Below are 12,096 nucleotides of genomic sequence, written 5' to 3' on the forward strand. Positions count from 1 at the left end.
TAGGAAAATGTTACATATCCTTTCTGGTTCACCCAGGCTGAAGTCCATGCAATACCGTTGCTGAGCGCTTCGGGATATGTAACAAAATCGTGATATTGATTTTTCCGTCGTGCATGACATTATAGGAACATGTTACATATCCTTTCCTGGTTCACCCAGGCTGAAGTCCATGCAATACCGTTGCTGAGTGCTTCGGGATATGTAACAAAATATATCGTCATAGTTATTTTTCCGTCGTGCGTGACATTATAGGAAAATGTTACATATCCTCTCTGGTTCATCCAGACTGAAGTCCATGCAATACCGTTGCTGAGTGCTTCGGGATATGTAACAAAATCGCCATAGTTATTTTTCCGTCGTGCGTGACATTGTAGGAACATGTTACATATCCTTTCTGGTTCATCCAGGCTGAAGTCCATGCAATACAGTTGCTGAATACTTCGGGATATGTAACAAAATCGTCATAGTTATTTTTCCGTCGTGCGTGACATTATAGGAAAATGTTACATATCCTTTCTGGTTCACCCAGGCTGAAGTCCATGCAATACCGTTGCTGAGCGCTTCGGGATATGTAACAAAATCGTGATATTGATTTTTCCGTCGTGCATGACATTATAGGAACATGTTACATATCCTTTCTGGTTCATCCAGGCTGAAGTCCATGCAATACAGTTGCTGAGTGCTTCGGGACATGTAACAAAATCGCCATAGTTATTTTTCCGTCGTGCGTGACATTATAGGAAAATGTTACATATCCTCTCTGGTTCATCCAGACTGAAGTCCATGCAATACCGTTGCTGAGTGCTTCGGGATATGTAACAAAATCGCCATAGTTATTTTTCCGTCGTACGTGACATTATAGGAACATGTTACATATCCTTTCTGGTTCATCCAGGCTGAAGTCCATGCAATACAGTTGCTGAATACTTCGGGATATGTAACAAAATCGTCATAGTTATTTTTCCGTCGTGCGTGACGTTATAGGAAAATGTTACATATCCTTTCTGGTTCACCCAGGCTGAAGTCCATGCAATACCGTTGCTGAGCGCTTCGGGATATGTAACAAAATCGTGATATTGATTTTTCCGTCGTGCATGACATTATAGGAACATGTTACATATCCTTTTCTGGTTCACCCAGGCTGAAGTCCATGCAATACAGTTGCTGAGTGCTTCGGGATATGTAAGAAAATATATCGTCATAGTTATTTTTCCGTCGTGCGTGACATTATAGGAAAATGTTACATATCCTTTCTGGTTCACCCAGGCTGAAGTCCATGCAATACCGTTGCTGAGTGCTTCGGGATATGTAACAAAATCGTCATAGTTATTTTTCCGTCGTGCGTGACATTATAGGAAAATGTTACATATCCTTTCTGGTTCACCCAGGCTGAAGTCCATGCAATTCCGTTGCTGAGTGCTTCGGAATATGTAACAAAATCGTCATAGTTATTTTTTCCGTCGTGCGTGACATTATAGGAACATGTTACATATCCTTTCTGGTTCATCCAGGCTGAAGTCCATGCAGTACAGTTGCGGAGTGCTTCGGGATATGTAACAAAATCGTGATAGTGATTTTTCCGTCGCGCTCTTTCCAGAATCGCTCGGCATTTCTCGTAAAGAATTACATCATGTACTCGAGATTTTTATCGCTCTTGAGAGCTTTAACATAATTTTTGAGATAATTTCCTGACCGCCCATAACATTAACTGATTTTCAAAGTGTCGGTGCACATGATCTTCGAATTCGAATAGTAGAAAATTCAGATTATTTTTGGAATCGCTAAGCAACAAACATGTATACAGAGAATACCCTAAACAGGTTTTAATCAGGCTTTCCGCGGAAAATCTGAGAACATTTCTGACTCTCGGGCATTTCTGGGCTGCTGGGCATAGTCACTTCGCTTACTGAATAACAGTGATAACTGAGATTAGCGAAAACGTTTCATCTATACGTGCTCCGTAGCTTTACAAGAGTAAGAAATGTATCAAAAAGTCTAAGTTTTCAACTGGCGTTTGCGCCCCAACCTAGAAAACACATTGTTTCAACGTTATTTTTTCTCTTAATCCAAATTCTTCACGTCAGTCGCGCGATTTCCCGAATCGCCGACTAGTAAAATGTTTTGTATCTTTCTGACACTATGGAATTGTGTTACGGTAAATAGAATTTCACACTTTAGGATTATGACACATTCGTGCAAAACTTGACGGGTTTTGTGGAACATAAACGATCACCGACAGGGATATGATTACACTGGAATGTTATAAGCCACTGGATATCCCGTGGAGATGTAGAACTAAAAGTTCTACATCTCCACTGGATCCCAGGTCTGTTTTTTGGTTGCTAAGAACGTCGGGCTCGTTATGAGCTGTGTTTAGTGCAATTTAAGTACAAGCTGATTATTCCAACGGTATTGAAATCCTTCGGAAGTCTGTAAGACTTACAAGAGATTCGTTTCTCATGATTGTTGCAGGAACTGTGGCCCCTCTCCGTTTGTTGGACCAATGTGGTCTGAATGCTGGCATATTTTTACAATGGCGTCAAATTTTTGCCCATTTTACGTGAACGTAAAAGTAAAAACCCGACTCCGTTAATGACTCAATGTGGCAGGTAATACGTGAATTTTTCTCCAAGCATCGTAACCGACTTTTTTGGAAAGACATAACAAGTAAACCTCGTTACAGGGTGGATGAAGAAGGTGAAGCGCCGACCATTTTTCATTTGGAATACACCAGTAACGGTGTTTCTATTCCAAATCGATGTCTGGTGGTTGTTTCTAGGGGGAAAGCGCGGGATATTCTTTGTGACATTCATCACGGGTCATCTGAAGGCGGTTGTCAAGTGGTTGGTGGGAATAGCCTCGTTAAGCAGTTTTCTCTTAAATTCTTTTGCAATGGTGTAAACGCACTAGCCAAAGAATTCTTGAAATCATGTCCTGACTGCCAGTTGCATGAGCCGTTTCCAACTGTTGCCCCTTCACTTCGTCCAATTAGAACTTTTGTGCCTTTCGAGAGATTGCAAGCGGATACCATTGACATGGCTCCAGGCAAAAAGCGGTCGTTCATGACAAATAACAGGGGCCAGTATCGCTATATCTTAGTCATCAAAGACTACTTTTCTAAGTTTTGCTGGCTATTTCCAACTAAAACAAAATCCGCAAACGAAGTCCATTCCATTGTGCTCAATTTCAATCTACTATGACGTAGGTGCTCCAAAATATTTACAGACGGACAATGGGAAGGAATTTATAGCTGAAGTCATCCAAAATTTGAGTAAATCGTTTGGGGTGAAGATTATCCATGGACGCCCAAACCACCCGGAGAGTCAAGGGCAGGTGGAAAATTTGAACAAACTTGTGAAAAAGAAGATCGCAGAACACATTTGCCAGAGACCACCTGACGAACAGGCCAAACTTTGCCCCTATATACTCACTCGAGTTGCTAGAGAAATCAGCACAACGTGGCACCACACCATACAAATGTTCCCTTCAGGATTTTGAAAGGTCACTCTTCAGGATACTTCCAATATCCAAGCGAGAGGACTTTTATGACAAGGGGAAATTTTCTGATGATGACATGTTTGGGGATGACGACCTACTATCGGAGTCACGCAATCCATCTGAGACCCAGGCGAGACCCGTGAAACCTGACGAGGAACCTATAGACGTTGAAAAGACGACTTTTTCACCGGAACCAGAGATATCATACTCAGCTCTTCTGGACATTGCATGCACTCTCGCCTGCATACGCGAGGAGACACGCCTTAATGCCCTTGAAGCGACGGAGCGCATGATAGGTAATAACACCAGGTACAGATTCCGTGTTTCAGAAGAGTGTGTTCAACGTTTCTGTGTGGGAGATACGGTTATTTTAAAGGATCCTAAGGGTGTGCCAGCTAAAGAGAAAAAAATTCTAAAGATCCTTTCAAACCAAGAAATGTGGTGGGCATTGTAAAGAAGAGGAGAGCTGTAAATTTCTACCGAGTTGAGTGGGAAAAGAATGGCAAATGCCAGGTATCCACACTCTATGCTGGAATGTTGAGTAAGCGTAGAGAACTCGCTGAATGTCAAACAGGCCCAACTTTAAAATATCCCCTAACTCATCGTGATATAGCAGACGAGGCGTCGACTTTTTCATACCTGTTTCGACTAAACCATAAAGTTACCAGGCAGCCGAAAAAAGCTCTACTGTTGGAAAACGTAGAAATGGATATGAAGGATTTGTGGTCAACCCTGGATCAAGGCGTAGTTTCAAGCATTGTATCCAGTGAAGCAGGCGATTGCGAAGAGGCCAGACGGCATCAGCAGGAATACGAAGAACGAATTACAAGTCTTACTCGGAGACATTTCAATTTCTTTCTGATTGGGTCAGTTTTGTGCATGGGAAGAGGAAAGAACGAGATGTCTCGAGCTGTTTAAAGTATTAGATGATGACCAGTGTGGTTCTGTCTCGGGCTTGCATGAAGGGGATTGTGGTGCTTAAAATTGCACTGAAGTCAGCCTTGTCTTATAAGCACTAGTCTCGTACTCTATTCGGCACGCACTAAAACATGCATTTTTTTCAATAAAATTCCACTGAACTCAGCCTTGTCTTATAAGTACTAGTTTCGTATTCTATTCGGCACGCACTAAAACATGCATTTTTTCAATAAAATTGCACTGAACTCAGCCTTGTCTAATAAGTACTAGTCTCGTACTCTATTCGGCACGCACTAAAACGTGTATTTTTTCAATAAAATTTCACTGAACTCAGCCTTGTCTTATAAGCACCAGCGTACTTTATTCGGCACGCACTAAAACATGCATTTTTTCAATAAAATTCCACTGAACTCAGCCTTGTCTTATAAGTACTAGTTTCGTACTCTATTCGGCACGCACTAAAACATGCATTTTTTCAATAAAATTCCACTGAACTCAGCCTTGTCTTATAAGCACCAGCGTACTTTATTCGGCACGCACTAAAACATGCATTTTTTCAATAAAATTCCACTAAACTCAGCCTTGTCTTATAAGCACTAGTCTCGGACTCTATTCGGCACGCACTAAAAGATGCATTTTTTCAATAAAATTTCACTGAACTCAGCCTTGTCTTATAAGCACTAGTCTCGCACTCTATTTGGCACGCACCAAAGCATGTATTTCCTCTGGTTTTTCTCATATTACTTGACAATAGCAATGACCTTGTCACGCGCTCTGTTCACCAAGGTATTTCACTTCAGTACATTTTACAAAAGAAAAAAAAACATTGTTTAAGTTTTCTTTAATTACTGCACATGACTGATCTTTTTTCGAATATTTCCTACTACTTACACATCCGCATGACGACTTATTCTGATAATCGGCACACAGCTTCGCTTCTCACTCATAGCTACTTATATTTTGGGCAGCAATGCAGTGTTGCGAGCGGTTGTTTTATACCTGTGTTTTAATTTTGTCTTTAGAATTTACAGTTCGCCACCATCAGAGAAGTTTCTCAGTTTAACATGCTAGTGATCTCCTGAAAGATTACTAAGTAACATCACACCACAGATTATTTAACACCGAATGAAGCACGCAAAACGCAAAGGTCACGACTATTATGTGCCAGGCGTCTTGGGGTCTGCCATGTGCTCTTGCATAACTACATAATTTCACATAATTTATGCGTCATACTCTTCTCGGCATGGTACTCTATTCGGCGTTTTACAGGCCCCCGTAAAGACGTCTTTTAAAAGAAAGAAAATTTAATACAGCAAATGGACGCACTTTTTATTTGCCAGGAATTTTTCGAAAATTAAAATGTCCAGTCTGGAAATTATGTTAGGGCTATATATTCTTAGTTAGAATCTCAAGAATTCTTCTGAGGAGAAACTTTAGTTACCTGTATTTTTTTTTTCCAGTCCCTACTATCTTGGCAAATACAGCCTGTTTCCTGCCTAAAAATCGCAAATGAAACCTCGGTTCTTGGACACTCAAAGAAACGTAGGCGTGTTGTACGGCGCGAAAATAGTTTTGAAAATCGTCACTGCCCCGAAAAACCCTATATTTCCTAAAAAGTTACCATGTGAGTTGTCTCTTATCTAATCATAAGTGAATGCACGTTTTGAAGTCCTTTATCTGGTTAAGTTCTTTCTTCGAAGAAAAAAAAAAAGTGTGTCCTCTCAAGATTTAAGGAGGTTCTAGTAGTTTTGTTCTATTGAACGCGATACTAAAGAGAAGGAAGTCATCCCAAAGGAGTATGTCTCATTTGAATCATCTTGCTCGACCGTGATTTAACAAACAGTTCACTTACACCATTGGACGAATTTCCAAACTGATCACAGCAATCAAATAAGGGAATTGCTCACAACTGCACGCAACAATTTCAAGTTGTAATTGAATCTTTAAAAAAGGAAGGAGCTCAGGCAAATAATCATGCAAGAGAGTTCTCGTAATCGTAATTTTAATGATTTATTTGTAAATTACGGTTACAGAGATTTTGGCTGCTAATGATTGTGATGATTTAATTATTCCATGATATTTCTGTAGAGATGAGTGACGCCACACTTCTATCGTCCATCTGAAAAATGGACAATCAAACACGAAGTCGTTAGGACCCTAGTTGAGGTGGTCTACCTTACTGGACAGACCTTCTATTCCCTGTAAAATCGTTGCAGGCGCGAACGCAATAAATCAAAATTCTCAGGTTAAAATTATCTTAATACCATGGAGCTAATACCAACTATTTCTACAGCAGTTCTGTCAAAGGGTTTGAAATATGCCTGTCCACCTATTGCTGCGACTGCGACTGCGACTGCGACTATTGTGTTCCCTGTTTGCTGTGCTGTATCAAAGAATGTCTCAATGTCAGCCAAATAAATTTATACTTAATTGGCAATGGTTTTGGCGTCTAATTATAACAAGGTATTAAACCTACCCTCTGACAGAACACAATGCTTTATCCTGCGAGGAACGTAACAAAACCGGCTTACTTACTTCCATTAGTCCTCCGGCGTATCCAGTTGACAAAGGTACTGACTCGGGCGAACACGGTGAAGAAGTCGGTCCTACAGTTTCGGTGCCCCCAACTCACAGCTCCACGAAGAACCCATCTTCCACCCTCGTTGCACACGAAAGGTCCGCCACTGTCTCCCTGAGGAGTAAAACGAGATTAATTAACAAGTATTCCACGCGCGCGCGTTGGATATGAGATGGAAGAAAACGCGCGAGGCGCGTAGAACTGAGCTGGCTATTATCATCTCATATCCAACTAGTGCGCGTGGAATCATTGTTTTATTAAAAAAGAATTCCACTAAAATATCGAAAACTAAAATAAAATAAAAATGAAAACGCCCCCAAAAATTATGTGTACGTTTATACCATGATGGCTAAGCCAATTAAAACTCTTGAATTGCATTATCCAATGATCTAGTTTTTAATAAAGCCTATTGTAGAATCCGTATGACAGGATAGCTGCGAAAAAAAAAGCACACGAAAATCAGGTTAACAAAAGATTTACTTACAGGAGAAGGGTCTTAAAGACTTAATTTTCGACTTTTAATTCTAGGCACTGCGTTACATCAGCTTTGTATTTACTGAATCATAGAGTGGTTGACCAAAATGGCTATTAAAACCATTATAAACAGAGGCCCGGTCAGTCACTGAATCGCCCATAAATCGGTTTGTGAAAGCCGCCGCTGGGTGGGAGAGAGGAAGAATTTCGCAACGCTCTAAATCGCAGTTTTTCTCGGCTGGAATACAATCAACCACGAAGACCTTAATGAATTACTAGAAGAGTTACGGTATGTGTTTATCAGCTTATATCTAGACATTGAAAAAAGTCAAAAATATGAAATACTAAGACCGGAGCTAGGAGAAATCTATAGGAAAATTCGGTATTACAGAAATTACATGCCCTATTTCATATTTAAATAAAAAGAGAATAACACGATCTGCCTTGTTCGCTGGTTGTAACTTCACTCTTGGGCTATAAATGAAACGATATCGACTTCCTTGTCTGTCCAAGTGCCACATCTCTTTTGAAAGTAATGAAATGGCCATAAGAAAAACTACAATATACGCTATATCCTGTCTTCTACTCACCTGACAACCTCCTCGCCCGTTGCCTCCAACGCAAATCATGGTATCACTATAGACGCGACCCAGCCTTCCGTTGACAGACTGGCATCTCCTATCTTCCGCAACGGGCAGCACAGCTTGTTGAAGAATATTAGCCCCCTGTCCGCCACCAACAGTACGTCCCCACCCTAATAAATAAATAAATAAATAAATAAATATATAAGTAAATAAATATCTTAATTGACCGCTCCCCCCAATGGGGCTTTTCAGGGTCAATGAAACCAAATGATGAAACAAATAATGCAAATGAACATAACATGGTTAAAAATTTGAACTGGCGGGAGGCAGGCCTAAAGTTTTAAAACGACAAAGAAAACATCATGGGACATTTGAGTAAATATTTATATGATATTTATTAAGTCAAATTATTATCGCATTTTGATTTTTTTCTTTGTTATTATCGATTGGAGAGAAGACGAATAGATGGCGTCATTAACATTTGACTTTGTTTCTTTATTTACAGATAGATTCCAGTTGCCATGCGCCTGTAGAGTGATATATCGCGAAGTCGTCAAAATGTGGTAGGAACGTCAATGGCACACTCGGCTATCGCATAGTGTGGCACTCTTTTAACAGTCCTTACCACATCTTGATGTCTTTTGTGATCTATTACTAAATTGGCGCATGGCAACATGGGATCTATTTGCTACTGGGATTGCATCTAAGAAGATATGTCTTCCATCTCAAGACGGCAAACTGGGCGCCGTAGGGAAAGAGAAGTCGTGATAGACCGAGTGAGAGCTGGCACTAAACCCCAAAGAAAGAAAGGGCAACCTTGGGTTTTAGGTCATGGAGCGAGGCGGAAGTGGATGCACGTGGCCGAGTGGCACGGCGAAGGAGAATTTTCAGTCCATTACCCCCTAGGAGCCATAGCAAATAATTAAAGTGAAATTAGAAATGTTCTTATTTAATTTAAATTTGTTCTTCGGGATGTAAGAAAGAAAAAGGATACGAACTTCTCGGTATCAATTGTTAGTCTAACCCAGTACCTTTGATGTAACATCGTGTTCCAGGTCGAATCCTACTTCCTTGTTTCGGTAAACAAACAGCCCTTGCCTTGTTACTCATTTGGATAGGTCTGCTTAGTTGCAGGAGAGCTACATCGAAATTCAAATTACGATATCGCTCGTGCATTATCACTCTCCTCAGGTAAAACACTTGATTATTGGTTGGTCTTTCACTCTGAGCATGTGCTCCTGTTAATCAATTGGAAAGTTTGTGACTCAGGAGAGTGTGGAAGTTTATTTATCTTGGATCATCAACATTGGAAGCGGAACCGCTGGGAAAGAAGCCTACCATCGTTAAGTTTATCGATGATAAAGTTTATCGTTGATCGATGTGGTAATGTTATTACCATTTCGACTTTATTGAACTGTCCAATTGTTCACTGACTACTTTATCCCATAGTTAATAGAGGGCAATGGTTATGAAACTCGACAAAGATCTTTGTTGTAAGTTTTTGTTCTATTTTTTTGGCCTTGACCGTGCACAAAGCACAATAGTTTTTTACTACTGACCGAGGAACTAACCAATAGAAACGTTTAGGTTGCGTAATTCATGCATAGTGTATGAACGGAGAAAAAAGATGCACGGTTGTGAACCGTCAACATAAATCTTGGCAACTTTGTTTGCTCCTTTGATGCATATGTTTGCCGTATTCATAACCATTCCCCTTTTTTACTATGTTTAAACACACGAAGTCACTTTTAACCTTACTAATCGATGTTGCTCGATGATATGTAACCATTAATATTTCCTCCATCAATGTATTTGTCCTTTAATTTGCATTTTACTAGCAAATATAGATGTTTCTTTCGATTTTAAGACCAAAAGTGTGATTTACTGTTAAATTTGAGATAAATAGCTCATTTGATTTTTTGGCGAAAATATAACGAAATTGAAATTTAGGAAATAGAAAATCTTATGCAAGTAAATATATGGAATTGCTTAGATAAAGAGAAGAAAACGAAAAAAAAAAGGATCCCTTTGGAGACTGAGGAGGTCAGTTACCGACAACAACAGTGTATCCTCTAGGAGTTGGGTTTTCCTCAACACAGTGTGAGGCAGTCAAAATCCATCACGGGCTAATGATTGATCCACCGCAGATGTGGCCACCGTTAACTCTGAGGGAGATCTGCCAAGGCCAGGCGTGGCGCTGTGCATTCTGTCCGTTGACTACTCTGGATGCCATACGTTGTCCGCAGCCTTAAAAAAAACAACAAAAAAGGGGAAAACAGGGAAACTACAAGAAATCTCCGTTAAGAGACATTTTTGTTCTGATCCCTTTCTTCCAGGGAGTAATCACCTGTGGTAAATCTCTCAGGTATCCCTCGCACTAGGAGAAAACAAAGTGCACGAAATATTATGTGGGGAAGGAAAACAATCAAGCTGATAGAAACGCTACTACAGACACCTTTATAAAATGTAAGTTTAATTTAATAGAGAGAGTTTAAGCTCGCAACCAAAAACGTACAATTGCTGCAGCTTAGCAGCTAACTGTAAATCCTACATTGTGCGAATACTATAGAATAACGACCTTTCCTTTTCAGTTTACGAGATTCTGAATATGCGCTCATTTTCCATGGAGTTTGGCCGATTTGGGGAGTCGAAAAAAAAAAAGAAAAATGCGCAAAAACATAATAAATGATTTAACGAAGGTAAAACAATATTTTTGTAACTGCATTGACAATGAAGCCATTTGGCTTCATTCTGTGTGAGAAATCGCATTTTTCGATATTTCCCGGTCCAGTTGATATTAGACGAAGCTGCTCTTAAGGACTTAAGCACTTTTTGTCAAGGCTGGAATCTAAGAATGCTATTATGATATCTAGTTTAAGTTTAAATAGAATGTACAGGTGATAGTTTCTTACTCTGGCTAACGGAGGACCTCAGGATTACTGCAACTACGGCAATGAGCATGTACATCTTGGATGCCATCTTGAAGGTTCACGAGTCGATGATGAACTCAATAAACACGGGGAAATATGGAGGTTTTATGTCTTAAATGTTTGCTTTCGTTGTCGTAATGCACCTGTCGGGGTGTCCAAATACTACCATTTTCTCACAAGCCGCAATATTTGGCATATTCCTCCAGCAGAGTGCAGTCGCAAACAGGCTGTTCAAACTAGCAGTAGGACACGAAATTAAAATTCATGTTTATTTACCACGAGATAGATATTGCACGGTCTGTGAAGAAAACTCACAACTGGTGAACCATATCATGAACCACATCAATTACTTTGCAGTTTCGCATTATTATTACCTGCAAAGCAGTTGATGTTGCTGTTGATGACGGTGTTTGTCAGTTGTGAGCTAAATTTTGGAGACCGTGTACATGTAATGTATAAATGGTGATAAATAAAAAATACTCTTTAATTTTGAACCCTGTTGCTAAGTTTGAACAGCTTGTTTAAGACCGTTATTGCTAGCAATCGCATCACAGGAGGTGTAAATTCTGTTGATGTAGGACGGACAATTGTTTGCAAATGATGGGAACAGGAAAATGATGGGAAAATATCCCGAGGCGGTATTGTTTTCTCAGTCCAAGCAGCTGAGTGCAAGTGTGATATTAAGAATTTGATACAAGCAGTGTATGTGTAATTTCATCTGGTTACAGTCAAGAAGAAAAGCGTTGCTTGACTAAGCAGTAATTATGAACCTTGCATGCTTCCCAAGGAGAATAAAGTTAATATAATGAGCCTGCAATCGGTTACGTTATTTCCTGTTGTAGTTAGCTATTCTTGTCAGTCCGCCCTTCCCAGGATGGCCCTGGAAATGGTCTTTACCCTTCTAACCTGGATTTCATTCATAAAGTGGGTAAAGTGAAATCAAGGCACAACAAACTCAGACATTTAACGAAGAATCTTAAAAACGAACGCCTTGAGCAGGTCTTTCATAGAATTAGTTTGTTACTTCAACAGTTTTCACTTTCTCGTATGCTTAAAGTGCACCTAACCTCCAAATTTTTTTCGCTAAAACGAATCTAGACTCTATTTGAAGCAT

The 12,096-nt window shown here is 40.0% G+C and overlaps 1 protein-coding gene across 2 annotated transcripts; it reads right to left on the bottom strand.

Annotated features, from left to right (window-relative positions):
• Nucleotides 1-6,401: 6,401 nt before the first annotated feature.
• LOC110046911 (chymotrypsinogen B2-like) lies at nucleotides 6,402-11,077 on the bottom strand. 2 transcript variants are annotated; one of them, XM_089282250.1, is made up of 6 exons: nucleotides 10,965-11,077; nucleotides 10,105-10,299; nucleotides 9,084-9,290; nucleotides 8,059-8,222; nucleotides 6,952-7,108; nucleotides 6,402-6,535 (listed from the first exon to the last, which is right to left on the bottom strand). In XM_089282250.1, exons 3-6 carry the CDS (start codon nucleotides 9,226-9,228, stop codon nucleotides 6,525-6,527), a joined length of 477 nt encoding a protein of 158 aa, XP_089138376.1. In that variant the 5' UTR covers nucleotides 9,229-9,290; nucleotides 10,105-10,299; nucleotides 10,965-11,077; the 3' UTR covers nucleotides 6,402-6,524. The 2 variants fall into 2 exon arrangements, with proteins under 2 accessions (XP_089138376.1, XP_089138377.1); XM_089282251.1 differs by having other exon boundaries at nucleotides 10,105-11,077.
• Between the last annotated feature and the right edge of the window lie 1,019 nt (nucleotides 11,078-12,096).

This window comes from Orbicella faveolata, unplaced genomic scaffold (assembly GCF_042242905.1).
Source record: "Orbicella faveolata isolate gen_17 unplaced genomic scaffold, um_ofav_v1 contig_12, whole genome shotgun sequence".
NCBI classification, from domain to species: Eukaryota; Metazoa; Cnidaria; class Anthozoa; order Scleractinia; family Merulinidae; genus Orbicella; species Orbicella faveolata.